General features: G+C 40.7%; 1 protein-coding gene across 1 annotated transcript in view; it reads left to right on the plus strand.

Moving 5' to 3' along the window:
* LOC115588442 (inactive dipeptidyl peptidase 10-like) overlaps positions 1-15,121 on the plus strand; it is a 119,057-nt gene that overhangs the window by 59,982 nt on the left and 43,954 nt on the right. The window contains exons 2-5 of the mRNA XM_030429057.1: positions 3,432-3,543; positions 4,090-4,185; positions 10,399-10,493; positions 10,953-11,027. Coding sequence (XP_030284917.1) covers positions 3,432-3,543; positions 4,090-4,185; positions 10,399-10,493; positions 10,953-11,027 — 378 coding nt within the window. The remainder of the gene's footprint in view (positions 1-3,431; positions 3,544-4,089; positions 4,186-10,398; positions 10,494-10,952; positions 11,028-15,121) is intronic.

Below are 15,121 nucleotides of genomic sequence, written 5' to 3' on the forward strand. Positions count from 1 at the left end.
TTACTCCTTTGTTTTATTGTGTGCCTTTTGATGCTTACATTTGGGATTTTTCCATTTCATATTTGGACTTTCAGCTTCATTAAAGCTTTCTGTGTCTGAGTCCCTTTTTGTGTAACTCTGACACAGAGAAGTGGATGGCGTCTTGTTTTTATCCAACTGAATTATGTGGTAGATTTATTATCCTATATTCTGAACGTTAGGAACATAAATTGGTATGATTAATTATCTGTGTCTGTCTGTTTAAAAATGTTCCTTTGTGTTTTGCACATATGCTGAATTGTTCCTGCGGTCAGCAAGTAACTGGTTTCAAACACAATGAGCGCCATCGAGAGCTGAAGCCAGCAGCCTTCAAGCTTTCAACCTCGATATTTAGAAAGTAACAATGTAACAATGATCAGCCGCTATTATTTGTGCTCAGTTTTTTCTGTGCCAAAGTGTGAAGTTGCACAAAAACCACTCCTGTTTGAAGTTTATTCACTTTCGAACAGTCCGTCTGCCAGCTGGTTGGGTTTTCCTCATGTTTCCCTGTGATATCCAGAACATACCCTGCGCACGTTCCTGCTGATTTATTTTTCTTGACACTGGGGATGAAGACTTCAGTTCTGATGGAGATTATGCCGGAGATCAGCTGCTCCACAACACACTTCACATTTCAACACACTTCGCGACCTGTTTTCTGTACAGTTCAGCATCTGCAGCTGTGTATCGTCACAGCAGCGCCTCTCACAATGCCACAGATAGTTGAGAGCATCTAAGCAGACACAAAATCACGTAGATGTCACAGAGAAAATGTCAGGAACAGCATGTGTGAGGAAACACTTTGCCCCTCTTGACAGGTTAGCAGATGTGAGTATCACTTGTATTTGGTTTCTGCTGTGCTGCCTTGTTACCACGAAGCCTTCTTGCATGGTGCTGATGAACAGTGTGACCAAGACTTTGCATCTTAAAAAAGCAGCACGAGTTTAATGGCCCTTCTGTATTTTAGATAGAGGAGTTTGATGGATTTCTCTCATGGAAAATTCGTTTAAACAACTCTTCGTAGTGCATTTCCACAGCAGGGGATGCAAAGGTTTACTCAGCTCCTGCACATGAAAATGTACACTAGGAGGAAAATAAAAAAAATATTATACGCTCAGTGTATCATCTGATGAAGAAACCACAACAGCAAATAATGTTCCCTGACGTGTAATGAGGGTCGCCCCAGTTAATGAGGCTAAACAAAACAGATAAAAACACAAAGAAAATGATGTTGAATCTAGACCCGAGGAAAAGTCTTCTCGGTGGAAAATTACTTTTCTCTTGTGAGCCATCCAGAATTTTAATATTGGCGACGCCGCAGGGACGAGGTGCAGGGCTGGAGATGTGGAGTAGAACTGGAGGGGGGGAGGGTGGAGCTGGCACCGCTCCAGGATATTTATCTTTGAATCATCCTCCCAATTAAAAGACTTGGAGAGCAAATAGATCCATAAATACACAGACGGCATTTCAGTAGCTCGGGGCGCTGTAAGCATGATAGATTTATTTATAACACTGCTCTGTCACTGCAAATGAAATAAGGCTGCATAATTGATGTCGGGGAAGATAAAGAGTTTGAGATACGTCCAAAAATGGGCCTCGTCTTCAGAGGATTGTTCTGTTCTTTCATCAAGTTCGGCACAGTAAGAACAGCTACGACTTCACAACCTTCAGGGTTTGTTCCAAGAACAGCAGGTTTTCCTACGTAATCCAGGTTGATTGGATTACGTTGAAAACCAATTAAGTAGAACCAAGAACAAGATGAGGTTTTTTCCCTCCTTTTTTATATGAAGTCAGTTTCAGATATCAGCAGGTTCCAGGTTAAGAATCAGATACATTTCTTTGTCTGTGAAAGTAAAGTCATATATATTCTTTATATAGATTACATTCGACTAGATTTAACATAGCTGACATCGCAGTTACACTGACAACAAAATGCAGTATGGCATCAAACCAGAAGTGCAAAAAAAAAACAAAACAGTAAAATGCAGAGTAACACACAATACTAGACATGAATACACTAAGAAATAATGTTATAGTATGAATAAAAAGACATGCAGTGCACATATAAGTGATTTAAAGTGGGACTTTACACAGAAAACAGCTGGAGGTATGACCTGAATGAGGCAGACATGAATAATTGATCTTCAGGTACATTTTTTAATTCTATAAAGTTAAGTTAATTCATCCTTATTACACTAATATCTTTTTAGGACATGTGGATGTATGTCTGGTTGTTAATGTGTAGTAGAGCTGATTACTGTTAAGGCTGTGAAGCCAGTGATACGCAGGTAGTAAAACAGATAGATGATGTAGCAGATCCATGTCTGTGTGGTTTGATTGTTCGTCGATCTGTTGGTAATGCCTCGGGGCTCCGGTAGGGGGCAGGCGCCAAACTGAAGCCGAGAGGTTGATGTTTACCTCCTTCTTATCCAGCTACTGTTCCTCCTGTTTAAGGTAATTTGTGAGTACATTTTAAGAATAGCCTTTACTGTGTTACTGTTAAGTTTTATGAAAGATATATGCATTTAAACTGGCATTGTGTTATGGCTAATTTAGGCGATGTTAGCTAGCTTGCTCGCTAGCGCCCACAGAGCTGCGCTGTTGTGTGTGTAGTGCAGGTAAATGTATGTACGTGTTGAGTATAGCAGTAAAGGTTGAGTGTGTAGTTAGCATTTAGTGGCATCTGTTGTTGAGGTTGGCAATAGCAACCAACTAACCACCCCCCATGTCTCATACTCTCCTACGGTGGCCGCGAGAAACATGAAACCCGTTCCAACATCCAGTGTTCAGTTTGTCCCTTTGGGGCTACGGTAGAAACATGGCGACATGTCTGATTCAGTTGAGGACTGTATTGTAGCTTGAAAGGCTCATTCTGAATTAAGAAAACACTGTTATTGTTAATTTCAGGGGATTTAACGCAAATGAGTATACATAAATGATAAGTATTATATTCATTCTTGCCACAGAAGGAAATGTCAACAAAACATCACCTTCGTTTTAGCCTTTAACATCAAAGGATTCTGGAATTTCCTATTGATCATTAAGGAGGAGTTGGATGATTTGGCAGCATTCAGAACTGTCCACTCTGGTTTAGGCCGACTTGTAGTTTCTTGCCACTGATTGGCATCACTGGCCATTGATCGGCTGCTTCGGACATGCTTTACAATCACTGGTTCATTCACAGATCTATGAGCTGACATTGTGCATTTTTTATTAATCTTTTTATTAATCTTCAACGATCACTCATACGACTAAATAAATCTGCCCAACCTGCTTTCAACCCCTACATGAGTCGCTTTTGTCTTGCTCAAAGAAACCTCAGTTGGGGAAGATGCATCACTGTGTGTTGATATTTAGATTATTATTTATATTATTCATTATTATTGACATGATTTCTTTCTCTTGTTGTGTAGGACATTGGACCTATTGGACCAGATAGGAACTGGAAGGGCATTGGCATCTCCCTGCTGGTTATTCTGTTGGTGCTCTCACTCATTGGACTGTCCATCGTTCTGCTGTCAAAAGGTGAGGCTCCCGTGTTCAGCCTCAGTCGTGTCCACAGTACTGTTTCACAGTTTGCACGTATGCTGCAAACTCTTCAGTTTGTTCTGCCATAATTAGCTTTTGTATTAATTCAGAGCACACTGGATGCACACAGCAGGTAATCACAGACACTGTCTGGGGTGAATCAAGCCAGACTTCAGTTGTTCATGCAGAGAATAGATGATAATGAGGATATAAAAAGTGAGACAAGAAGTTTAAGACAACATCTGGAGGGGATTTACAGCTTAAATTGTCACTGAACTTCCAGTTTTCCAGTCATTTATGAAAAATGCCTTATAAAGATGCAGTAATGATACTTATTCTTCAGTTGTCTTATATCACCATGTTATTTAACAGTTGTGTGGGTTTTTATTTACTCTGTGATTGTACTTAAACCTTTGTAGCCGTATTTACAGATTACTAACATATTCAGAAAAGAAGTTAATGCAAGTTAATGTTTTTTGTTTTGACGGTTGATTAATTGTTGACGGTATATTAAATGTGTGTGTTTTTTTTATCTCCCTGTAGATGATGGTGGTAAGCCCACCGGTTCACAGCTGACGGTGGATGACCTCTTTCAAAAGGACTTCCAAATACATGACCCTGATGCAAAGTGGATCAATAGTAAGTATGTCAAAGGATTTGGAAAAAGTTGTCTGTCACCTGAATTAACGTATACATTAACATGTTTATGTTGCGCATTTCTTCAAAATCTCACACACATTCAGTTACAACATTTATTTTAAGGTTCATTATTTTCCCCGATATTTGCAGATAACAACTGTTGTACGCTACTGAAGTTTAATTGGCTGATCTGTTTCCATCGCTCTTTTTTCTTCCCTACTGCACAAGACATATATAGCATATATTCTGCTTATCAGACCAGTGTTTCTGTAACAGTCGACCATACTGTATGTAAAGATTACCTCAATGATCTGTTAAAGAGGCAGTTGTGAAGCAGATTTGCTCGCCAGAGGAACCCCCATGATACAATGAGTGTTTTATTTCACTGCTGCTTTAGATTTGACAGAATGAACGTAAGCGGCGACAAGCTGACATACAGATTAGCAAAACATTTTGAGCTCTGTGGTCGTCCTCAGGCAGCAGTGATGAGGAGTGAATGAAGATAGTAGAAACAAGAAACAAGTCCACAAAACAAACAACACAATATTCACTGCATTTTAATATTGGACTTATTTTTAGCCCTCATTGTGACATATTTCCCTGCACCTGAACAATTATTTTCATTTGTGCAACACCCTTAGATATTGGCTTGGATATTCAACTTTACATTCAGTCTGGCAGATTGAAGGATTGATGTGAAATCATTATGTGAAAGTAACAAGAATCATAGCATATCCCCAGTGTGTGGCTACAGAATTTGAGGAGACAGGGCTGGGTGGGCAAAAAAATAAATAAAAATGAATCAGGCTTTATATACTCAGCCCTATGCTGATGGAAAGACGGCCAAAGTTTCATAATCCACAAAACATTTCTGGGGCTTCACAGCAAAATAGCGTTGCAGCATTCTCTTAAACTTAAAACAGGACATCCACAGACTAAGACTGCCCTGGACAAGTTGTATGGAACCATTTTTTTCCCTTGTTATTTTTTTATGTTTTTAAAAAAACAAGTCCCAAGCTGCTATTAGTTGTTGAGGAGAATGCTGCAGCTCTATTTTGCTGTGAAAGCCCAGAAATGTTTTATGGAATATGAAACTTCACTTGAGTTTATAATGACGTTTGGGTGAATTGTTCCTTTAACTCGGCTTCCCCAATTTAAGCTTTAAAGGTCAGTGTTTCTTTAACCTTTGATTTTGAAAGTCAATTTGTAACTGCCTAGTCAAGCTAGTCAAACATAAGAGAGCATGTTACAGGATGAAACAGACCTTGGTCTGAATTATCTTTAGTATATTATTTGATGGTCTTTTTTTCACTTCCTCCACAACGAACAGAAAAATCATCATATGAGATTCTATTTTAATGTAGAAAAAATATCATGTCTATCATATATCATCAGCATCAAGTGTACTGTTGGTGTGTTTAACTCATAAAACAATGATTTATTTGTCTGTATAACACAATGCTGCATCTTAAAACTATGAGTGCAAAGAGCAATACCATCAGTGTGTTGCCATGTTGAGTCACAGAGTCATGATTGGAAATCAAACCCTTCAGGGAGGTTGGAGAGATGTTTGTGGCTCCATCTGTTAGCTTTGTGTCTTTTAAGAATGCAAGAGACTGTTTCCCTGCAGACACCATGAACAACACGTCAATTACCGCTTTTTGTGATGGAATTGTCCCCTTCTTTTAAATCTCCCTAGTGAATGGTTTAAGTCCAGCTGTTTGCATTAGTGCTGCCAAGCTGTCCAAGCCTTCCTTCTCCTCGCAGGACTGCTGTCGTTGGCTTCTGTCACGCTCAGTTTTCCACTTTTGAAAGAGCAACCTTGTAAATCCGCCTACCTCAAATTCTGCCTGTCTCACAAAGACTTCCAATAATCTTACCACAAAGCGGTCGGCTTTGTCAAAAACTACATCTCCTGTGTTAGATGAACGGTTCAGTGCAATCCATTCAATTTGCTTCTGGTAAATGAATAATGATTTTATAAGAGAGCAGACAATAAGCTTATCAACAACGGCAAGTGTCTTTTTGCCTTATTAAGCAGGTGAAGTGTAAGTGTGGGATTTGTTTAAAACTGTAATTATTGTTTGTTTTTTGTGTGTAGCAGACACAGAGCAACAATAAAGCTGTGTTGATGAATAGACACTCTACTTGAGATCTGTTTTTGGACTCCACCATCACCCTAGGTATCTTATTTTTGCTATTTACCAGCCATGTGCTGACTGTTTGGTGCGCAGCAAGGAGTCTACTGTCTTTTCGCCGTTAAAAGCTACTTGGTCTGACTGGATTCAGGGTTGATGAGAGCAGGATTTCCAGCCAGAAAACAGTGAGCTGTAAAAAGCTAAAATGCATAACGCTCCATAGAGTAGAGTCATTCTGGATTGTCCCTACGGGGGAGCTTTTATATTACACATGCTCATTGTCTCCATGGTAAATATAAAACAATGAATAATGCATCTTTAAGACCAAAAGACTAAATGTACTAGCCTAGATGGCGTACACCCAAGTGAACCCAGCAGAGTGCACAATAAACCAGACTAAAGTATCATATTCGCTTGGTTTTTTTTGCTGTGTGCGTCTTTATGCTCATTCACAAAGCTTCTCTGATCGCACCAACCCACATTACAGTGACGGACAGGTTGAGCATTCAGTGTGGCTGCGACAAATGACAGGCAGAATACAGTTAATGTAGACAATTGATGATAAACCCATGCTTTACCTTTGTTTCTGTCTGCTGATCTCTAACCCTGCAGAACTGTTAATATGGTTTTATATCCTTTCACAGTTGACATATATGTTTATTTACCTGATCAGGTTGAGCTGCAACAACAAAAAGGATCATGTGGAAACAAATGGAAGCTCCTCTGTCAAAATCTGATAATCTGAAGCGTTTCAAATTGATCACTTGCTACAACAAATTACTCGACTGGCTTCTTGTTATGCAAGTGACTATATTGTAGATTTACAGCAGCTACATAATGGATTTTTTTTCTTTTGACAAAATGTTGATTTATTAGTGTAGCTTAAATTAAATCAGACCATCAGAGCAACTGAGACCTAAAAGGCTCTTAAAGTCCAATTAAACACCTGCTTCATCACCACAGACGCTCTTCTCCACGGACTTCAGTTTGTGTATAAATGCCAGCCCCAGACTTTTTAATGTGGAGCAGCTGTTACGGGTTTGTTGGGGTCACTTCAGTGTGCATAATGATGGTATGTAGCAAGGAGACAAAAGCAAACATTTGCAGAAAAGGTGAAATTGGAATGACCAAAAAATGCAGGTGTATAGCTGTTTTTTTCACCTGTATCTTTTTTTTAAATTTTACATTTAAGTACTTTACCAGTTCGAGTCTTGTATGGCACAAAAATAGGATTTTGCCATGCGCAATCAGACACACTTGTCTAAAATAAAGTCCAATCATGGGTGTCACTTTGTAATGAAAAGTGGTGGGAACAAAAGAGCTCAAATTCAAGATGTGTGATTTTAGGCAATGTGATTATGGGATCTTTTGAGGTCGGAGTCGATAATGATAGTGAAAAAAATAAAAATAAAGGAGCATCAGATGTGCAGGCCTCATACAGAGTTGTCAATAATAAAATCCATTAGCCCTTACTTACAGCACAATTTATTCTCACCTGTTCTCTCCAGAATCGCAGCAGTCGGTTTGACTGCAGGTGCTGATGGAGACCAAAGAGTTCTCATTTGTTAGTTGAAGAGGAGACGGGGATAAAGTCAGCGCTTTCAGAAAGTGGTTGGGACATGTCCCCGGCGTCCTCACTGTTAATAAGACCTGTGGGTCCCATGGTGGTCCACCGGAAGTGGCGGGACTTCGCCTCTCTCACTCTTGTTCCCTGCCCGGTAAATGCTTGTGTCTTTCCATGGCCACAGTTAAACACAAGCTTTCCCTTCAGGATTTGCTGCTGGCAGACTCCAACTGAGATAACGCTAATGACATCATCAGGGATTTGCCACAAAAGATTTTCCACATTGTACTCTTTTCGCAGGCTGGGTAGTTTTCCCTGCGACCATAAACTGAGCTTCATGTTTCAAATGCTCACTTTGCATCCAGAATAAAGAATAACACTTTTTAGATAGAAAAGGCAGCACATTTGCTCCAAGGTAAAGGCGGCAATGTGCCGGCCTGTCTTTCTAAAACGGAGGCGTAATATTCCTCCTTTTCCAAAAGCCGCCTCTGAGGTAGGCGTAAACATGTGACGTGACGTGAAGCTCGAAGTTCGGCCGTGAACAGTTGACAACAAGTTTGTCTTCAAAATAAGAGCTTTACATTGCACCCCATTGGAGTTTAGAACTGGGTTCTTAGCAGGGGGCTTTTAATTTGAAAGTAGCGACCGGTCTTAGCTTGCCGCTACAACAACAAGCTAACACAACCAAACAGCTACAGAGACCGAGGAGACACTAGCATCTCCTGGATCTCAGCGGCGGTCCAGTCGCTCATCTTGACGTCCGCGGATGAAGTGATGGACTGACTGCTGTGATCAGCTGTTTCCTGGTTTTAAAACTCCCCGGCTGTGGGTCGCACAACAGTGCAGGTCATCGACACCTCCGCCCACCTCACGCAGGGCCCGGCACATTGCTGCCTCATTTTTTGGTTAGCAGGCGAGGCGGAAATAAGTGTACCCTCCGAGTATGAAAATTGGCGGACCACAACAGACCCCCAATTTGCCGCCCTCTGTCTAAAACCACGGACCGAGCCGCCAAAAGGACGGGCAGATTGGCGGCTTGGTGCTCTGTCTAAAAACGGCTAATGTCACATCACCAGTGGTGCTTTTACTGACACTACATTGTGAAACTTGTGTTAAGGTCAAAGACTAGAGTAGTGTAATCTATCAATTGGGTTACAGTGTCATCAGTGGCGTAACGGGGGATTTCCTTTAATTCTTGGCCTTATGAAACGGTGTCAAGTCAACGGATAGCTGGGACACTTTTAATCATAGCTGAGATTGGATGTCATCTTCATCCTCTGAGCTTTTATTGATGGCACTGTTGTCGACTCAGGACGAGAGTGGCCCCGATTTCAATTACTTTCGCTGTAAAAGGTTTGAAGTAACCATTGATTTGAAACATGCACGGCATATAAAATATGCAAAGAGGACCGTGTTTTTTTTAAAACTGTTGCTAAGAGTTTCTAAATGACAAGAGGCCTTTTGAGGATTTTCCTGCCTGTTGAACACAAGCAATCATCTGTCTTTCATATTTATTTTCCCGTCATTATGCTCAAAAGTGTTTTGAGTGTTTGCAAGTCTATAGCCCTCTTGCCGGAGATTGATGCCTCAGAGCTTATTCATTGACATTTACATGAGATGGGGACCTTGAAATGATTTAGAACTGTCAAATGCATTAATGGAATTCAGTCCTCCCTGGGCTGTTGTGTTGGTTTGGGATTAGAGTTATTGGAGGTATTGCAGGCACTCCTGTCACTGTTTCCACAGTTTAATGTTGAAGTGTAATCTCATTTAGCTGAGTTGTCTTAGACAGATCCTCCTAAATGAGTTTATGTTGTTGTTGTTTTCTTCTCTCTTGTCAAAGACTCTTCTCAGGGGCACTTGCATCGATCCATTAGGTATTCACTTTCTTGCTTGTTGTATATGGAATTGTTTTGGACCTGTTTAACTGCTCCCAAGTTGTTTTTTTGGATGAAGTTATGTACATAATGTCTTTATTTTCACACAAACCACTGTGTTTTCCTGAACCTAACCAAGTTATTTTCTTGCCTAAGCCTTATCTTTGCTGTGTAGTTGATCTTTACACTACCTGTCCTCACTTCCTCCTTTGAAGCAGTAATAAGAACTATATCCATAGAAGTCTGCGCTTGACATGCAACATAATTTAAGTAATTAAAAGCTGTTTTCACAGTCCTATATGGCTGTTTTTCTAATGAGGAGGTGTATATCTTAAATTTAACCGAGCTGAAAGGCCCCCTCCTGTCAATAAATCCCTGTTCTGCAACAAACTTAGTGTATTTTTTTGGTTTAGAAAAGGAAGAATGGGTTCTTTTGGTAATGGTCAACAGAAAATCCCATTTCCAACCTCATTTACTCTGAAATTTGAGATCAGGTCTCCAAAGCTTTCAACAGCTTTCACATTTCACAGTGTTTTAACAGATGTCATTGCTTCAGGGTTTAAAGAGGGCCTCCAGAAACACATTTGATTTTGATTATAATTACATGCTGTACTCACGCCTGTTTCTGTCGTAGATGAAGAAATAATCTATCGGAGCTGGGACGGAGACATTTTGAAAGTCAACACAACCAGCAACGAGACGGACCTCTTGCTGAAAAACACAACTTTTGTAAGTGCTCTCTACTGTCTTTCTGTTTACTCCAATGTATTTGAATGATTTTACTAATTTCCATCCAAGTACAGAGAGAAGTTTAAAATAGAAATTAAATTGCCGATTTAAGCAAAATGACACAAGGTTCAAATGAAAGAATATTGCATAAAAAATATGCTTTTTTATGCAAAACACATTTTTATCACTATAATTCTTGGCAGATAACAGAAGCTAAAATCTCTTTTTCTTTTCTGAACATCATGCCTCGTTGTTACCATGTTAATCCACTCTGCCTGCAGCAGGAATCTGTTCCCACTAAGCTCAAAGTTGCACTGTCACTTTTTACACTTATCTCAATTTGTGTGGATACTTTTGGCTTTTCCTTGAGACAATGCTTGTTTTTAAGGCTATCTCAGTGTAAGAATACAATTTTGGTTTGCTGTGGTAAAAAAAAAGACATTTTCATTTATCCCACAGGCAACTTTTAAGGCCTCAAAGTTTGCAGTTTCTCCAGATCTGAACTTTGTTCTCCTGGGATATGATGTCAAGCAGGTGAGAACCTCTTAATATTCAGGTCGCATTTATTCTGACACTGGTGTTTACCTTGCGGCTGCTGATACTGAAAGTTTGCAGTTCATGAGCTGAAATGAAAACGTGAAAAGCATGGAGATATCTGGCTGTTCAGAGTCAGTGAGTAAAAGCCAACATCGATCCAACATGGGTGTACAAGTCTTGAGAGGAAATGTTTGATTTTTGAGAATTAAACAGGAGCCGTTCACAATCACGTACTTCAACAACAACGTGGGAATGAAATTAGCAAATATTATGAACCATGTACCCCTGTTGTTTCATGGGTATAATACGTTTGTGATTCTTTGTAATCACTCAGTGCACTTATTTATAGAAGTTGTTCCATGTGCCAGAGGTTAGCCTGGAAGGTAACGTAAACACTGAGTGTTTTTGACATCTGTCACTCAGGCGTCTCAGAGAACAGAAACACTTTCGTTACTGCAAATGAAAAAAAGAATTGACAACAACTCTGAGACGCGCTCGTGTCACTTTGCGACCCCCAGCACTTTTTTCCAAGATGAGCAGTAGTGATTGATCAGGCAGCCTTGTCCCACCAAATCAAGTGTGACTAATATTTTGTTTTGTGTGTTGCTACAACACAGTTTTGCTAAATGTCATAGAGAAAAAAATTGTCTGTTGATGAGTAGAAAGTGTGTGAGGAGAAGTTGAGGGTTGATGGATGAGTAGAGTATGAGTATAAACAAAACAACATAAACCAGTTTTAACTGACGCTACATACATAACTTAATAACATCAGTAATGGTGTCAAATGACGAGCTAGAGGCCTTAAAAGGTATTTGATCAATACAGCCAATTTCTCCATGAACTTTCTGGTTTGACTAAAGCCGTTTTTTCCTCTGGTTGCACTGGTGAACCAGAGAAAACGAATCAATCAGTGATTAGATAAAGACTGTTTTCTTCCTGTGCACGCTCTGTGGAGACTAGTTAAAAAAACTGTTTTCATAGGCAGTTTGGCAGCAACTTATCTATCAGCTTCTCAAGAACTGAACTGCTGACCGGACAGCTGGTCTTGAGACAGTGAAAGCTGAACAGAATTCAGAGACGATGTGGATTCAAAAAGAAGTCAATACATTTTCCCTATCTAAAAAAAAGGCTAAATCATTGCCTGATTAGCTTTACTGTCACTGTGTCCTTCCTGTGAATTTCAGTGGATTTGTTTTGGTAGCTATAAAAACAAGTCTAGAGAAAAGGCTAATTAATTTCCTACAACAGCCGGGGAACTGTGGCTTTGAGCATATGTTACTCAAAAGGGCCTTTTTCTTGGGGAATATGCTCAGCTGTGAATTAATGCACTTTTCCATTCGTATAAAATGTGAAGTGGCAGCCTTGTGCGGTACGGTGCGAGTAGAGTGACCTAGCTTGAGAACTGGAGAGCAGGCTCGCTGCCTTTAGGATGAAGCTGTCACTGAGCCCGGTGCTGCGGCGCCGTCTGCCAGGCGCCAGCAGGCAGAACAGTTTGTGGCTGAGTGATCCTGTGGCCTCCCTCCTGCACCGCTGGGCACAGAGGTAACAGGGCGGTGTGTGAAGGATTGAGTCAAAATAAACAGTTTGTTCACGGTAAGGAAGGAGCATGTCTATGTGTGTGTGGTCTGTTTTTTAGCAACGATGGAGCTTCATGGCACAAAGGTTAGTAGTGTGCTGTGTATTTTGGTATTTTCACTGAATTTAAAGACAAGAAAATATAGAAATACCCTGTAAATGACAAAAAGAGGAGCCACTGGTGCTTTTCAGCATAAATACACTTGGATAAGAAGTGATGAGAATCAGTCGCCCTTTTTAGATAGAAAAGGCGGCACATTTGCTCCAAGGTAAGGGCGGCAATGTGCCGGCCTGTCTTTCTAAAACCGAGGCGTAATATTCCTCCTTTTCCAAAAGCCGCCTCTGAGGTAGGCGTAAACATGTGACGTGACGTGAAGCTCGAAGTTGGGCTGTGAACAGTGACATAAATCTGTCTTCAAAATAAGAGCTTTACATTGCACCCCATTGGAGTTTAGAACTGGATTCTTAGCAGGGGGCTTTTAATTTGAAAGTAGCGACCGTCCTTAGCTTTCCGACACAACAACAAGCTAACAAAACCAAACAGCTACAGAGACCCAGGAGACGCTAGCATCTCCTGGATCTCAGCCGCTGTTCAGTTGCTCATCTTAATGTCCGTGGATGAAGTGATGGTCTGACTGCTGTGATCAGCTGTTTCCTGGTTTTAAAACTCCCCGGCTGTGGGTCGCACAACAGTACACCTCCGCCCACCTCACGCAGAGGCCGGCACATTGCCGCCTCGTTTTTAGATAGCAGTCGAGGCGGAAATTAGTGTGCCTTCCGAGGCGAAAAATTGGCGGACCACAACAGACCCCCAATTTGCCGCCCTCTGTCTAAAACTGCGGACCGAGCCGCCAAAAGGACGGGCAGATTGGTGGCTTGGTGCTCTGTCTAAAAACGGCTAGGTTAAATAGGCTATGTAGTAATGTGTTATACCACCATGCACAGTTAGTGGTATTTGTTGAAAGAAAAACAATGAATGTACCAACAACCAACGTCCTTTATTCATGAACAATCTGCATCTGGTGTAATGGAAGTGTTCGTCACTATATAGGAAGTAATTCAGCATCTACTGTGGTCTGTATACAAGCAGCACACAGAGTAAAAGACTTCCTGCTCACCAGTTCAGTGGCTTTTAGACGCTGCTGTTCAGGATCTGTGCAGCACCGTGACGCACTGACCGTGATGCTGTGTTGGTCCTGTAAGCATTTGCTTTCTCTATCATTTCTAGTCATAAAGAATTCATCGTGTTGTGAACTCTGCCAGATGTTTTTAGACACACTGTGAGGCGAAACTCAAGTCTTGTGTTTTCACAAAGACTTTTAAGGTTTATCTGAGTATGAAATATAGATAATCCGGTCATGTATCCTGCAGACGTATCTGGGTGTTATTGTGACGTTGTAGTTGCAACAGTGATTTCTGCGAGGCGAGCTCACCCTGTTGAGAAATGTCTCACTGGAAAAACCTCCATAATGGTCGACTGAGAGATTGTTTTTGGTTCATATATAGGAGAACAACATTCACTGCAATGCAAACTATACGTGTTATCAGAACTGAGCAGCCTAAAGAGGACCAGGAGGTGGACTCATTGTCTCATTAGGACCTCATTTGTCTGCTTTGATCAGGAAATGTTTGTGTCGTAAAAAAAGTTTTTTTTTCGCCCATGATTGTCTCCTATTGTTCACTTCTGCACCTCCAGAATTCATTTCTTTCATAACCACTGCAGATGACAACGTGCTGACATTATGGTTTGCTTGCTGCACCGGCCTGATTGCTTAAAGGTCATAAACAATGAACCTTGTTTTCTTAATGAGGAGAGAAAGGCCTGGAAGTTTCTGCTGCAAACTTTTATGTATGTCTTTTATACCAGTGTGCATGATGATGATTGATGAGCACATTATGTTTCTGCCACTCTTGGTGTTTGATATCTATAGAGAGGCGGAGTGGGAGTAATTGTGTTGCCTAGCTTCCAGGTTTTGTGGCCAGTGATCCTCTGTGCTCCCAAACACAGAAACATGGTTATGTCTTGTTTCTGATTTCAACTTTGTTTTGAGAGTTCATATTTTATTTGGTGGATGTCTCTGAATATTACAACAGCCATGAGTCTCGGTCGTCTTTGCTTGGGAGAAGAAGCCAGTTGGAGCCGTCAATCACAGCTGTAAATTGATTTAAGCTGCAGATGTTATTTTTAGTTTGCTCACCAGCACGATGAAACAATTTGGGAGTTGTAGTTAAGTTCTCTCGTGAGGTTTTTATGTATGGGCTGATAGCTTTGACCTTTCTAACGCAGATATTCATCTTTTGTCCTGTTTAATCAGGAGAATTTCATGTCTAAGCCTTAGAAGTGTTTTAATAGTGAGTTACATAACACTTTCTAAGGGGAAAATGTGTAAATATACATGTACAGCACTTTGGATGGGGTCTAATTATTCTCAGGTCTGACGCTGCTTGGGTCGAGAGGCAAGCTAACTAACCGAGCTGTCCAGTGCCGTCAAAATAGTTTTTTAATTTGGGGCTCA

Source organism: Sparus aurata, chromosome 9 (assembly GCF_900880675.1).
Source record: "Sparus aurata chromosome 9, fSpaAur1.1, whole genome shotgun sequence".
Taxonomy (NCBI): Eukaryota; Metazoa; Chordata; class Actinopteri; order Spariformes; family Sparidae; genus Sparus; species Sparus aurata.